Genomic DNA, 16,258 nt, shown 5'->3' on the forward strand with positions numbered 1-16,258 from the left:
GCTGCTTGCTGACCTAAAGTCTATGACTGACTGTCGACATTCCGAACGTCGGCATTCTGACTGGATCCACATTTTACTCACAAGTACATGAAAATTATGATGCATGAATTATAGCTGGGAAGGAAAATAATGCAAAATATAAAGTCACATTCTTTGTAATACACACATTTACACTGCCGCACAATTATTTACCGGCTTTGTGAGCAACGTATGACTACTGGAATGCTGATATGGTCACATGAACTAGTTTGTAGTGCAAACTGATCTGCACGTAGAATCAGGCGCAAGAAAAACCTGAGGCCCGATTCTCAGTAGCTGATTTTTACAGTGTTTCAGCATTGGAAAACCATCGCTTCCACATCATTCCATGGCACTGAACATCGGAAAGCCACAATCACCTGGAGAAAACACTAATGCTGGCCATACACGGGACGATTGATCACACAATTTGGGCAGTTTCTACAGGTTGTACAGACCAATCATTTGAAAATGGTTGTATTTTGAGTCTTCCACGACCCCGATGATGCGCGTCCCCACCGTCGTCTAGTTGGATCGCAGATCAGATGGTTTGCAGAGAGATCTCAACTGATCGTGTAGGAATTGACACACATTATGTGATGTGATTGATCAAATCGTATGGTCTTATGTGAAATAGTTGCATTTTACATACAAATCGTCCTGTATCTGAAGGGAAGAATCTTCAAGGGAAATCGTATAACTGATCTGATCAACTTTTGAATCTCACCGTGTATGGCCACCTTAACATCACAAAAACATTTCTGATTGTCAAGGACCATTGACTATCGTTGTCCATCCCTAGTCGGCTGTAATTGCAATGCATGCACAGAACCAAGGGCCTGATTCAGGGTTGTACGAAAACCCGATGGTTTGCGTACATTTCCGTTGGTGGATGGACTGCGCACACGCAGAATCCGTGCTCTGCATGTGCAGAATGAATCCTGCGAGCTCCCTCGCTGCAGCATCACGGACATGCTGTGGCCGTATGAGGACGGGGACTGGCGGAGTTTCTGGAAAATGGGGGCGTGCTGGTCCCATTTTCTGGGAGTGCAGAGATCAGTGTCTACGTCTTCCAAAGCAGATTTACCTGCCGTGCAAGTAGGCAGGAGGTGGCCATTCTAAGAGCTTAGGCTTCCTCAGATGCCCAATGACCGCGATATTGATCCGACCCGGGGGGGTTTGATAAAAGTGACAAATGTGCTGTATTCAGCATAATTTAACACTTCTATTGTATACCTCCCAACATGGCAGGTCCTTGTTTCTAGATCTCATTTTCAGACAAAATAAAAAGCAATGGAATATTTTTTTTTTAGCTGCATCAAAAAGACTCCGGGGGGTGTTCAATTTTCGCTCCACATCGCAGGTTTTCCGGGGATAAAGTATCCGGCGTGTGCCCGCTTTATCCCTGTATTCAATTAGAAATCAACAAAAACGGGAGCCTGCAGAAAGGTATCGCCAAACAACGGGAATTTTCAGGAAATATTCCAGGGACCCCCCTAAAGATGTCTAGACATGGGGATCACTATGGGTACCCCCATTTTTACTTGCTGAAGGAAGTCGGGGTTTCTAATAGCCGCTGCAGGTGCATATTTGCGGCTATGAAGAAGTGGTGAAGAATAGCACTTAGCAATAGTTATTTTTACCCCCCAAAAAAAATCTATCAATTTGGGGTACATGAAAATGGGTGTAAGCATTTTTTTAAGTCCCTAAAATGATTTTTAAAAATTCTCCAAAAATGCACTTGCCGCTACTCCTGCAATGAAGAAAACACCTGCCGCATACTTGGGAACCCCTCTGAATTTAATTTGCCTATTTTAGAAGTGTGTTCCCTATTTTTGTTTTTCACCCCCAAAATTAGTTAATTTTTTGGGGTGTCCAGATTTTTTATTTTTTTTTTACTTTTTTTGACAGTTTATTTTAAAATGACACTCCCAGGGTTGCAGGCTATTTTTTTTTAAGCCTGCACCCCTAAACCCCAATTCTGCACTTTTTTTCGCCATCTATTTCAGTGGTGAACAGTTATCCCCGCTTTTTTTTCATAGACTTTTCGTACCTGCTAAAAGTCTTTGAAATTGAATACGGGGATAATTGAAATAGGCGAAAATGACGTCATTTCGCTCCAAATTGAATAAGGCCCTCTGTAGGAGCACAGAACAGATGGGAAAGACAGCAACAAGTCTCAAATTTGCCTCTGTATGAAAAAACAAACATCCAAACGCATTTCAGAATTATTTCCCTTTATTAAATAGAAAACAAACTTTCACAAAACATTGCATGCATCCGGTAGGTTTGGTATTGCCTTCTATAGCAAATAGATAATACTTGTATTCTTACCCAACCACTTACAATAAATTACCAGGTGCACTTAACACGAAACTCCTCAGATCAAAACACGAAACTCCTCAGATCAACTTTCCAACCTTGGATACAGGTGTGAGCGGGATCACACGGCAGAGCAGTAAGCAATTCATTCTAGTACATTTATATATTGCTAAAGAAAGAAATCTTATGCCCTTATTGATCTAGAAAGCATCAATTCCTCTTGCGTCCCAATTTATTTGCTTTTTGAAGTACTTATCCAGAAATTCCAGAATACCAACCCCAGAAGTTGATTTTCAAACCAAATTAAAAGTATTGTTCTGTATATTCAGGGCTCTCTCTGGATCTCGTTCCTTGTTGGTAACTTTTGGCATCACTCCCGCCGTATTAATTAACACAGTAGGAATTATTCTCTAACAAAGTGCAAAACGACAAACCTGCATTACGCCACCGCAAGCAGCCAGCTTTGAGCCATTGAATGCAAAACAATAAACTATATTATAGAAAATTATAAGCTTCTGTATAATGTTATCATTTCACCGTGGGCTCTTTACAGCAATCTGGTATAGAAGGTGTTAAAATTATGAATTATCAAGACAATGCCAGCGATGTGGGCAAAGTAGATTGTGATGCATCAGCGGGTGTTGGGCCAAGGACGGCATTCGCTGGTCCACTGCATACAAGTGCTAGATCCATTTGTTAGAGGGAGTGTATCTAGCAAACAATTAAACATACATCTTATTTTTGCAGACTTAAGCCATTAAAAAACTAACGGCAGAATTTTACTTTTAGCAAGTTTGAAAGCGTTTTTCTTTCAGTTATGTTTAATTACTGAATAGTTTTGTTTGATCAATTTTAATTTGCTGTATTATTCTCATTTTACAACGCAAAGGTTCTTAAGAGAGGCTGGCGAGCCAGCGAAGATCTGTACAGGTACAGCGCGGGTTAAGACTTGGCCACAAATTAGGAAACAAATCCGCAATATTTAGTGTATAGCGATCTTGTATTATAAACATAAATTCTAGCTCAGCGCGGGAGGTAGCGGTCGGCAGGCAGGAGATCACAGCGAGAAGATCATCAGGAGGGCGGTGGCCAGACTCAGAACGAGGGCTGTGATTGGAAGAGTGATAGGACTTTTGCTGTTACACAGATTCGATTTGCAGCAACTTATTTCGAAGTTTGCAATTTGATAATCCTCCTTAACAGCCGTTGGAGTACACCTATCCAGGGAACGGCAACCGTATTGTGCCACGTTTAAGTCTAAAAAACAGCAAAGGCAAAAACGTTAGCCAAAAGGTACACCTTACAGATGTGAATTTACGTGCAGATTCTGGTGCAGTTCTAGATTGTCAGTGTCTGGCATGCAGAATGGTGGTACTCCTACGCCCAATACAGGGCTGGAATTTCTGTTCTTTAACTGAACATTAAAGCGTAATGGTTACCTGGGTGTGGAGGTAGAATGGCGTGCATGGTTTTTTTTTCTCCTTTCAAATCTATTTGTTCACCCAGTACCCTAGACCAAGTGTATGCTGCCCTTCAGATGCTGTGTAACTATACATCCCAGCATGCCCCAATAGTAACACTGTGGCAGTGCATGCTGGGATGTGTAATTCCAGCAGCTGGAGGGCACATTTTGTATACTCTGTGGAAACTTAGCTTATTAGAAACATTATATTTTACATAATTCCATATTTACATATGATTTATAAAGAATACAGCTAATGCAATTCAATATCTCCTTTGTACAGCCATTTTGCTTAGTAAAACTTAGACATACTAAGTAAAAGACTTGAGTTGACTTTGAGATAACTGCCGGTGAAAGTTGTGTATCTGAGGAATGGGATAAGAACTTGACCATTTACGTATAATTCTGGGCTAGAGTAAGATTCAAACAAAACAGTTATACAGAACACAATAAATATCCCATGAAGGAATCTATTCCTATTCTATTACCCTAGTGTGCAGATTACCAGAATTTATTTGTGATGAAGCAATCAGGCCAATAATATGAGATATGGTAAGAACTTACCTTTGTTATCTCTATTTCTACGAAGTCCATAGAGTTCCACAGGATACCTTGGGGTATAGGTGATGACGTCAGGCATCGGGCACCATAGAGTTACGTTTTCAGCCTCCCAGGATGCACTAGGGTCCCCCTCCTATACCCCGCCCCCAAGCCAAGGCATCTCAGTTACGTACCAAGCCATAGGCCGGAGGAGGAGAAGGAAGAGAGAGAAGAAAGATCTGGACACACACAAGAATCATATTCTCACCAGAGGGAGACGGAAAAACCGGTGACCAGAGTAAAGCCCATCTGCAGCACAGGTGCGACAGGGCGGGAGTCCTGTGGAACCCTATGGACTTCGTAGAAATAGAGATAACAAAGGTAAGTTCTTACCATATCTCATATTTTCTACTTCAGGGTCCATAGGGTATTCACAGGATACCTTGGGGATGTCCCAAAGCAGTATCCTTTAAGGGTGGGGACGCTCCTGTGCTGAAAGGAGAATCCACCGCCCGAAGGAAGCATCCTGAGAGGCAAAGGTGCCAAACGCATAATACCTCACAAAAGTATGGACAGAGGACCACGTAGCAGCCTTGCAGATCTGGACTGCAGAGGCACCACGTCGAGCTGCCCACGAAGGACCCACAGACCTAGTGGAATGAGCCCTCACAGAGGAAGGAACCGGCAGGCCTTCATGAAGATAAGCTTCTGAAATGGCCATACGGATCCAAGCCACCAAAGTTTGTTGGGAAGCAGGCCAACCCTTTTTACGGAAGCCATAGGAGGACAAACAAGGCGTCCGACTTCCTAAACGAAGAAGTGTGGTCAACATAAGTTCTTAAGGCCCGCACCACATTAAAAGTGGCCTCACCCACTGAAAGACCAGGTGAGTTAAAAGCCGGCACAACGATTTCTTCGTTAATGTGAAACCGGGAAACAACTTTGGGCAAAAATTCAGGACGAGTGCACAGCACTGCCCTGTTCCCATGAAAAATCAAGAAAGGGGGTCTACAAGAAAGAGCCCCTAAATCAGAAACACATCTGGCCCGAAGCGATGATCAGAAGGAAAACAGTCTTAGCTGTTAGCCATTTAAGATCCACTGAGCCCAGTGGTTCAAACGGCGGTCCCTGGAGAGCCCTCAGGGCCAAATCCCAAGGTGCCACAGCCAAATCTCAAGGTGCCACAGGTGGCACAAAGGGTGTCTGAATGCGCAGAACACCCTGCATAAAGGTGCGCACATCAGGGATTGTAGCAATCCTACGATGAATCCAGACAGACAGGGCAGAAACCTGCACCTTCAAAGAAGCAAGGCGAAGCCCATGGTCCAGTTCCGCTTGCAGGAAGGCTAGCACTCTAGACAGACGAAATTCCCGGAGGTGCATAACCTCTCGGTCTACACCACTGGAAGAACGTATGCCACACGCGATGGTATATTCTCGCGGAAGACTGTTTCCGAGCTCTGAGCATGGTTCGCACTACAGAGCTGGAGAAACCCCTGGACCTTAACATGGCCATCTCAACAGCCACGCCGTCAAAGACAGCCGAGTCACATCCGGGTGAAGACAGGGACCCTGAGACAGAAGGTCCGGTCGCAGCGGCAACCCGGGTGAAGACAGGGACCCTGAGACAGAAGATCCGGTCGCAGCGGCAACCGCAGAGGACTGTCCACGGACAGACCCTGAAGGTCTGAGAACCAGTGCCGCCTGGGCCATGCGGGAGCTATCAACAGGAGCGTCCCTCCTTCCTGTTTGAATTTCCGGATTACTCGCGGAAGGGAAACCGGAGGAAACAGATAAGCAAACCGGAACGTCCACGGACGGACAGAGCATCAACCAGAGACGCCTTTTCGTCTCTTGTGCGAGACCCGTACACCGGCAACTTGTTGTTGTGCCGGGACGCCATGAGGTCGATCTCTGGAAGACCCCACCTGTCCACCAGCAGTTGAAAAACGTCCGGGTGCAGAGACCATTCCCCCGGATGAACGTCCTGGCGACTGCGAAAGTCCGCCTCCCAATTCAGCACTCCCGGGATGAATACCGCTGAAATGGCCGGGAGATTGCGCTCCGTCCATACCAGGATTCGGGACACCTCTCCGAGAGCCGCCCGACTTCGGGTTCCTCCCTGACGATTTATGTAGGCCACGGCGGTAGCGTTGTCCAACTGGACCTGCACTGGGTGACCTCGGAGAACCAGATGTGCCTGCTGGAGAGCATTGAATACCGCGCGGAGCTCCAAAATGTTTATGGGAAGCTCTGTTTCTGGCTCTGGAACAAGTGTGGACCCGAAACTGCTCCCCAGCCCCGAAGACTGGCGTCCGTTGTCAACAGGACCCAATTCGCCACCCAGAACGGACGAGCCTTGTTGAGATGGGTCGTCTGCAACCACCAGGCTAGGGACAGGCGAACCTCCGGAGTGAGCACTATCGTCTGGGATTTTAGAGACTGAGGATCCTGTCCATTCCATTTGGACAGGATCAGGTGCTGCAGAGGTCTGGAGTGAAACTGGGCATATTCCACCATGTGGAATACCGACACCATGGAGCCCAGTAACCTCATCACCGAGTGCAGAGACACCCGGCGGCTCTGCAGACAACTGCGCACCCTCGACTGCAAGGCAGATCTTTTCCCCCGTCACAAAGATCCTCTGCTGTCCGGAGTCCAATAAGGCTCCGAGGTGCAGAATCCGCTGAGACGGAATCAGGGTGGACTTCTGCCAGTTTATCAACCAGCCGTGCTGTTGCAGTACCGCAATGGTCGGGTCCAAATGGCGCAGGAGCAGCTCTGGAGATCCTGCCACCAAGAGAAGGCCGTCCAACTACGGTAACATGCGGACTCCCTGCAGCCGCAGGGAAGCCGCTATGACCGCCATCACCTTAGTGAAAACACGCGGTGCTGTCGCCAGGCCAAAAGGCAACGCCCAGAACTGAAAGAGGTCGTTGCGGATTGCAAACCTGAGGAACTGTTGATGGCGCAAAAGAATAGGGACATGCAGGTAAGCGTCCTGTATGTCCAATGACACCATGTAGTCCCCAGGTTCCAGCGCCAGAATGATGGACCGCAGGGTCTCCATCCGAAACTTCGGCACCCGCAAAGACTTGTTGAGAGCTTTGAGGTTGAGTACAAAAGTCCAGGAATGATGATGTTCATCCATGCAAGATGACGTTTTGCCTCTTTCTGAGTTCCGTTTTTTTGGAGGGAAAAATCCGAACTCCACGTGCAAACTCGAACCTATCCGAGCCTGCACATCCCTAATATATAAATATATATATAAATATATATATATATATATATATATATACATATATATATATATATATATATATATCATTTTTATATTATTTATAGCCCGATCACTGTGGCCAGCAGTGATCGGGCACATGGAGGCGGGGAGGCGGAGCTGAGGCCGGGGTAAGTAGCAGCAGCCGCGGCTACCAGAGCCGCTGCTGCTGCTCCTACATGTAGAGCCGGAGCCGCAGCGGGAGCGTCTCCCGCTGGCGGCCCGGATACAGAGCAGCGGGGGCGGCTACCAGAGCCATAAGTATGTGACCCCTCTCACTGATACTCGTTAGTATAGTGTGAGACCACCCTGCAATGCCGCACCGCAAGGGCTTTAGCAGAAAGATCAGAGACAGTGAAATGGCTGACAGTAGAAAATGAAAGTACAGGCAGCAGACGCTAGCATAGGTCACATACCATGCAAAGAAATCAATTCCTGCACTATCAGCGCTGATCCTCAACTACACAGACTCAGAGCCTGGTAGGACACAGCGCTGCATACACAGACCTGAACCAACGGGGGAGAGGTATGCCGGGGGACCCAGACCGTGATGCCACCGATCATCAGCGCTCACCATGCTTCCAGCAAAGGTGGCCACCGAGGAGCAGAGAGAAGGCTGGCCTGGGGGAGGAGCGCTGCCACAGGGCCAGTCAGCACAGCAGAGAGGGCTGTGTGCAGCGGGGGAGGCGCCGGCTGTGAGACAGGGAAGGTGCGCTCCCCTGGCATGCATTTAACCCCTGGGATGCCGCAGCGCTGCCGCGGTCCGCTGTCCCAGGGGGGTAGTGGAAGCGCAGGTTAGTACCTGGCTCCACGCTGCAGCCAATCCCCAGGGAGCCCCCTGCCTGGGGACTCTGGACCATGTGTCAGCGGGGACCCCGCTGCTTACCTTGCTGTCCCCCTTAAATCCAGCCATGGTCCTAAACATCTGGGGTCACCGCTAGCTGTGACCCCAGATGCCTACCAGCATCCCCGGATCGGTACCGGCGGGGGTGTAGGGAAGACAGCATGGACGTCAGAACTGACTGTCCATGCTGTACTTCCAGATTTGCAGCCACAGCTGCATAGAAGAAAACTTCAGGGGCTCTTCATGGCCCCCATCTAACCGGTGCATCCGACTCCGGCCGGGCACCAAACTAAACTGAGATGCCTTGGCTCGGGGGCGGGGTATAGGAGGGGGACCCTAGTGTATCCTGGGAGGCTGAAAGCTTAACTCTATGGTGCCCGATGGCTGACGTCATCACCTATACCCCAAGGTATCCTGTGGATACCCTATGAACCCTATTCCTTCCCAGGAGGTGCGCCCCAGCTGCTATAGGGAAAATGTGTGCAAATGATTAGGATGATGGTAATTTAGCGGTTGGAGAAAATAACCCTTTGAATCCCGCCAGAGAAGGGCAAAATGTGTATGATTATGCCTAATCATGATGCAATATATGTTGCTATGGAAGAAAAAAAATAATCATAATGCAAAGTCCCAAGGTCCAGACACTGAGCAGGGATAAAAGTATGCTGGTGTACGTGATAATGGGTTATCTCCTCGGGTGAGGAAATTAAACAAGCTCTTTAAACGGATCAGGGTGTGCTTAAATGTATCTATTAAGGAGGAAATCGCTATGGTTATTGTGAAAAATAGCCCTTTGAAATCCCAAGGTTCAGGTCTGATGGGGGGAAAATGGGGTGAAAGTGTATCGTATAGAGAAATATCTAGGATGCCTGCACCCACTCTCAAATAGCCCCTGAAGGGCTGAACCGCCAGTTATCAGCAACAGGAGACACTGAAAAAGCAGAGACCCCTCCACACCCACTTCAGTGATACACTACGTAGTATAGTTCAGGGAGAAAGTGCAATCCCTAATGGCCATGGCACAGAGCAATCTGCAGGCTCATCATTCCAAACAGAACCATTGGTATGGCAGTGCTGGAGAGCGCACACTAGAAGTTCTTGTATTAATCCATATGCAGAAGAACAGGCTCTAGGCTGCCTGGGAGGATCCCTACACAGAATCGGTATGAAATGCCACCGGCTGCTAAGCCGCCGGATCAAATACAGACCGCGGCAGCCCGGCGGATCGAAATCCCGACTGGGAAATGTAAGTAACCTAACCCTCCCCCTCCCTAAGCCTCCTTTAGGAGTACCTAACCCTCCCCCTAGTGCCTAACCCTAACCTTCCCCCTTAGTGCCTAATCCTAACCTCCCCCTTAGTGCCTAATCCTAACCTCCCCCCTTAGTGAGTAATCCTAACCTCCCCCCTTAGTGAGTAATCCTAACCTCCCCCCTTAGTGCCTAACCCTAACCTCCCCCCTTAGTGCCTAACCCTAACCTCCCCCCTTAGTGCCTAACCCTAACCTCCCCCCTTAGTGCCTAACCCTAACCTCCCCCCTTAGTGCCTAACCCTAACCTCCCCCCTTAGTGCCTAACCCTAACCTCCCCCCTTAGTGCCTAACCCTAACCTCCCCCCTTAGTGCCTAATCCTAACCTCCCCCCTTAGTGCCTAATCCTAACCTCCCCCCTTAGTGCCTAATCCTAACCTCCCCCCTTAGTGCCTAATTATAACCTCCCCCTTAGTGCCTAACCCTAACCTTCCCCCTTAGTGCCTAATCCTAACCTCCCCCCTTAGTGCCTAACCCTAACCTCCTCCTAGGGGTGCCTAAACCCATCCCCCCTCCCCCTAACGCTCCCGGGGGGTGCCTAACCCTAACCTCTCCTCCTAGAGCCTAACCCTAACCCCCCCTTCCCTTAGCCTAACCCTAACCTTCTCCGGATGGGTGCCTAACCCAAAGTCCCCCCAGGGGTCCCTAAACCTAACCCCCCCATCCCCGGGCTAAGTGTTCTACTTACCCGTCAGAGGACGATCGTGATTGCCGGGGTCGGTCTTCCGGCGTCGGCATTTCGACGCCTATCTTAAGTCCCTTGTCGGGAAGGACAAGTCGGGATTTAGAACGGCAGCATCGCATCCGGAGTTCTATGTGGCTATAAATGATCAAATGACTGTATTTGATGCCTATCCCATGCCCAGAATAGATGCCCAGGCATGCTATATCACAATTATGGATCTCAGTAGAGGGTACTGGCAGTTTCCATTGCCCCAGAGGCCCGGGGGCGATCTGCAGTTATCACCCCATTGTTTGAGTTTCTGGTCAGGCCCTTTGGGATGAATAAATGCCCTGAACTCCTTCCATCCAGCGCCTGGTCAATGACCTTCTGGAGGACCAGGAAGAACATGCAGTTGCCTACGCGGATGACATTGAGATGTTCAGCCAGAACTGGGAGGAACACCTGATTAATCTAAGTAGTGTGCTAGCCTGGGTTCTCCGTCATAATATAAGTGGATCTATCAATGTGTTAGTTTTGATGCTCTGTTGCGACATTGCTCGTATGCTTTATTGTATTTGTCATTTTCTTTTGATTTATATTTTATTTATTGTTCTAAGAAATTTACTAAAAATACTTGATTAAAAAATAAATCGTGTGCTAGCCCGAATCGGGAGCGTTTGCACACAGTTACAGGGCAGTGCATAAAATTAGCCACTGCGACGCCATACGCAGCTTGGGCTTTCACTGCGTGCGATGAGGTTAGCAATTTCTGAGTAAGGTCAGACCTTGTGCAAGTGTGCGTGAGGCTGCGATGATACTTGATGGTTTCGCAGTCTTGCATTACGGATGTGTATAAGGTGGGCATCCTTATGTTAGGCTGCGTATTGGAATTGCGATTGCAATCATTAGCATATTGCGATCCTTGCTGAATCAGGCCCAACCTGCATATTTGGTAATTATAGGAGTGAAGGCCGTGCTTGTCCTTCCCTCCTTCATAAATGGTGGGGTCACATGATATCTGGGGCTGGCGTCAACCAATGATGGCGTCGTAGGGGCGGGCATGTTGCAGTTTCATATTTTAAATTACGAGACTTCTACGGAAACTTTATTGCCAATGTAAATTCCCAAGAACATTATATGCAACATTCAGGAAGGGAGAACATTTAAAAGGGAAATGGGTAAGAAGCAGGAGCCTCATCATCGGCTATATATATGTAGGAATCCAATGAGATATTCCTAGCCAATGAGATGTATTTCATGTATGAACCCCCCCATCCCTATTAGATATAATAATTATATAGTTTCAGGTCAGCGGGAACCACAGTAGTGTCCAGGCAGCCAGCACAGACGTACAGAAGTGGATCATGTATACAATATTACACACTAGGATATACATACCTGTTCTGCTAAGCGTCATACAAGCATTTTGATTTAATCCACAGGTTTCCTTTCCCATACACTTGTCAGAAGTGTATCCACATTTGTAGCACTCTAGAGTCTGACCTGTATAAACATACAACCGCGTGGGACACAAATACAGAAATTAATGGAAAACCCCAAGCAACGGACATTAAAACTGGAAGCAAAACACATATACCAGCTCAGTTTATGGAGCATCGATGCATGTTGACTTTGAGATCATAGGGTTAATATGTAATCAACAGGTTAACCTCAACAATTGACAACTGGGAGCTGCAATGATAATTTCTCTTAAACCTGACGACGGTTGTACATGCACAGAATAAAGAAAAACTATAGTCGGACAGAAATGTTCACCAAACACAATGAAAAAGACTTCAGGAGAGAAGTCGAAACGCGTTAAAGGAGCAATCAGACTACAACAACGCAGCGGAGGATGGTTTTCCGCAGACTTCCCAGGATTCTCTTTATAGTCCATAAAAGACTTAAGAGCCGGATTCAATTAGCTGCCATAAGCCTTTATAAGTTTTTGTAAAAAGTTTATACTTGTGCAAACTTTTTTGCAGAAAATGCGTATCGTACAATTCTTTTTAGCCGCGGTTTTCACACGTGCAAATTCTCTATAGGCAAAAAGTTTTTACCATCTCAGAGCAGGTGAAAAACTGTGCAAAACCCCTATTTGTGGCTGAAAGTGTCGGAACTTGGTTCAGACCCCCTTGGACACCCCTTTCCTAATGACCAATTAGGCAAAAATATTTTTTTAATTAGCTTAATCTGCTCAATAATGAGGTGAAAAAAATAAATAAATACAGTGTTGAAAAACGGGTTTTAAGTATTGGGACAGGAATTTGGGGGAGGGGGGCTGGATGGGACAGGTGTTTTTAGGAGTGCAGGTACAGGTTGACCGGTGTATTTTTAACCTTTTTCTTTTTAATGCACTTTTTGGGACACGAGAATATACTTGCACCCATTTTAATGTACCCCCAATTTAACTACAGCATTTATTTTTCCCAAAAATATTGATTTCTATCATTTTCCCACTGTAAGAAAAATAAAATGCATATATAATTTGACACAAATTAAGAGACCCAATCCCTTTGAATATGTCCCCTTACAGACTTTCTATACTGTTACCCAGTGGTAGTTTGACTTTTTATGGGGCACAGGGCGGTTTCTCCAATTTCTGCTGTACTTCTCGCACATTACACAATGAAGAATTATCGGGCGAATGCCGCTTTGCGTCTTTTGTAATAGGATTGCGCAAATAGCGGGGACTAAAGTTTGCACATGTGAAAACTGAACGTTTTCACTTCTAATTGATGTCCCCCCTTAATCTGGCAGGAGGATTCACCCCTCTTCTGTGTGTAATATTTAGAAATGTCAATGCATTTCGGATACACAAAACATATAGATGGATTACGCATTTCATCTCTTTCATCATCATTTCTGGACATTGGAAATATAATGGGAGTTGAGACAGTTGTTTCCTTGAATGCTATAAACATTTCTCATTTGTAAGTATATTACTGTAAGGGGATAATTCACAACAGAAAGGCGTCTTTATCCTTTGGACTGGAAATGGGGTTCTATACCCGTCTTTATTCTACCCGGTGTAGAATTATCGAAAGAATCTGTCTGAACACAAACAATCCAACACTGTGATGGTTTCATTCTCATTTAGGTTTCTGATGTTGAAGTTAACAGCGTTATATAAAAAATGATTAGGTTTTCCAATAATATATATGACGCGTTTCGCAGATCTCAGCCCACTTCATCAGATACTTCCTATATTACACTAGGAGATGGGTTTTTTCCCCAGACTCTCTCTGTACATACTAACACAAGGATGATAATGACTGAACAACGACGATAATAAACGGAGAACGCTTAAAGATTTATACTACAAGTAACCAGTTCAGGTTAGTGAGAATCTATTCACACAGAGATTAATAATAAATATAGAAGAGTAGAGGGGCATTCATACCTGTTGAACACAGTGCGAGCAAGACCACGGCCAGAATAAGAACGACGCTTCCAGTAGCGTTCATGGTTCCTAATCGGAAGAGACATATTGGCAGATCAGAGACGTAACTCTCATGGACAAGTTACATTTTACAGTTACTATTAGGTCTATTTATTATAGGTAGAAAATGGGTGTTTTTAATATTCCCTCTTACTGCTGCCAGCCAGTATTTCTTAGCTGTGTGGTGAGATTTCATTAGTGAAAAGTAGAGATGAGCGGGTTCGGATTTTCCCGCCGAATTCAGATTTTTTTTTTCCCCCCGACAAAAATTGGGTCTCAGAAAGAGGCAAAACGTCATCTTTCATGGACAAACATCATCATTTCTGGACTTTTATCCAGGAATGATGATGTTTGTCCATGAAAGATGACGTTTTGCCTCTTTCTGAGACCCGATTTTTGTCGGGGAAAAAAATAAAATCTGAATCCGCTCATCTCTAGTGAAAAGTGTAAATAGCTGTAAATCTTTGCCATCACTGCATCTTCAGAAATAGACCCGTATGTGAGATACTACAGCCACAGATGTACAGTAATTGTTGTGTGTGTACTTGATAAATGCTAGCTAGAATTGGATTGGTTGCTATGGGAAACCTCTACTTTATCACTCTCCCAGGCTTGATACATATCCCCCCATTATGTGGCATACTCACAGGACAGAGCATAAATGCCCATTTTATCTTAAATCTTTAAAAACATTTCTACTTAACATGGCCATCGTTCCAATCATCAAAACTAGTTGGCTGGTTGGAATGATAATTGTTCCACGCGTGGGAGAAAGCGACAACAGCCAGTTCGATCCCACACTCAGAAACGGTCGGTCCAGCTAAAGGCAAAAAAATCAATGTTTGCGTTCTACCTTTAGTTGGACCGACCGTTTTCGGCCGTTGTAAGTTGGTCGAGTATGGTTTCGGTGTAGAGGTAAAGTTGTGCGCTGCCCAACCTTATAAAATTAAAATTCTTCACTATACATTTTTATTTTGTATTATTTCCCCATGTTCCATTATGGAGAGGACATGTCCATGAGAACTTGTATCAATTGAACTAGCTCCTAAGGGGACATAGAGTGGATCATCAATTTCATATCATTATTCTTATTACACATCTTGGTTAGCGTCAGAATCAGCTTTCAGCTCACTGTTACCCTATAATCAGGTCGGGGGCGGCAATGGGTTAGGGCAAAGATTCTCAAACCCGGTCCTCAGGACCCCACACAGTTCACGTTTTCCAGGTCACCCAGCAGGTGCACAGGTGTACTCATTACTCACTGACACATTTTAAAAGTTCCACAGATGGACATAAATTATTTCACATGTGTTTCTGTGAGGTGACCTGGAAAACACGCACTGTTTAGGGTCCTGATGACAGACTTTGAGAACCTGTGGCTCAGGGTATCCAGCACTGGGCATTACCAGCCAGACCTCCCCACCATGATTCCACACAGCCACAGGCCAGTCAGCACCAGGACTGGCTTTCCCTGGGGAGTTGGGCACACAAAAATAGGTGCGGGCTACTCCTCTTTGAATAACCCAGTACCCCAGCATGGTGGGAATGGGGGTTATGAAATAGCCAATAATAGACAAAATGCAAGGACAACAAGACTAGGCAAGTATAAAATAGGGCTAAAACTTAAAAACTGGTCTTGCCCTTTATTTATTAAAAATAGGGGGGTTTTTTACATTTAAACAATCTTTTTATACATTTTTCTTTGACAAATTACAAGTGCCAGCCGACAATGACAGGTGGGACCTGTAGTTCATCAAAGACAAGACATTTTATCCATTATTAACTATTTCAATGCTCCCATACTCACCACTCTGGGATACAAGGAAGACGTTAATAAATGCATCGTATAGGGCACAGTTTTAGTTCAACAGATAAGTTGGACAGTTGGTTAGTTGGACGGTTGAATGGATGAAAGTTGGTCAGTGTATGTCCTCCTTACACCAGGATTGCTTTGCATTTACTTCCATTGCCATTTTAAAACAATTGTTCAAAGCTGCCTTGACAACCTGATCCTTAGAGGTCTATTTACTAAACCTTGGATGGAGATCTAGTGAATGGAGATAAAGTACCAACCAACCAGCTCCTAATTGTCATTTTTTTTTTTTTTTCTTCAAACACAGCCTGTGACATGTAAGTTAGGAGCTGATTGGCTGGTATTTTATCTCCAACCAAGGCTTAGTAAATAGACCCCTATGTACCACAATGACTATATCTAAAAGACTGACTAAAGTTACGGATGCAAAGTGCAGTAACTGTTATTCTGTGGTGCACAATCCTGTTATGCGATGAAAAGATCTCTCCCCTGCCAACGACTACTCAGGCGGATATTAAACGCTAGTCACTGCTGCAGCTGCCTGGCTCGTGCAGGCTGAGCCCCAATAA

The 16,258-nt window shown here is 45.8% G+C and overlaps 1 protein-coding gene across 2 annotated transcripts in view; it reads right to left on the reverse strand.

Moving 5' to 3' along the window:
• Positions 1-2,238: 2,238 nt before the first annotated feature.
• Positions 2,239-16,258, reverse strand: part of CD59 (CD59 molecule (CD59 blood group)) — a 36,345-nt gene continuing 22,325 nt past the window's right edge. For both annotated transcript variants that reach the window (XM_088452614.1, XM_088452613.1), the window contains exons 2-4: positions 13,838-13,906; positions 11,833-11,937; positions 2,239-3,597 (exon numbers count right to left, since the gene is read on the reverse strand). In XM_088452614.1, the coding sequence (XP_088308740.1) occupies positions 3,398-3,597; positions 11,833-11,937; positions 13,838-13,901 (369 nt within the window). In that variant the 5' untranslated portion in view covers positions 13,902-13,906 and the 3' untranslated portion in view covers positions 2,239-3,397. The remainder of the gene's footprint in view (positions 3,598-11,832; positions 11,938-13,837; positions 13,907-16,258) is intronic.

The sequence above is a fragment of the Taudactylus pleione genome, unplaced genomic scaffold, assembly GCF_031769625.1.
Source record: "Taudactylus pleione unplaced genomic scaffold, aTauple2 ptg000555l, whole genome shotgun sequence".
In the NCBI taxonomy this organism is placed as follows: domain Eukaryota; kingdom Metazoa; phylum Chordata; class Amphibia; order Anura; family Myobatrachidae; genus Taudactylus; species Taudactylus pleione.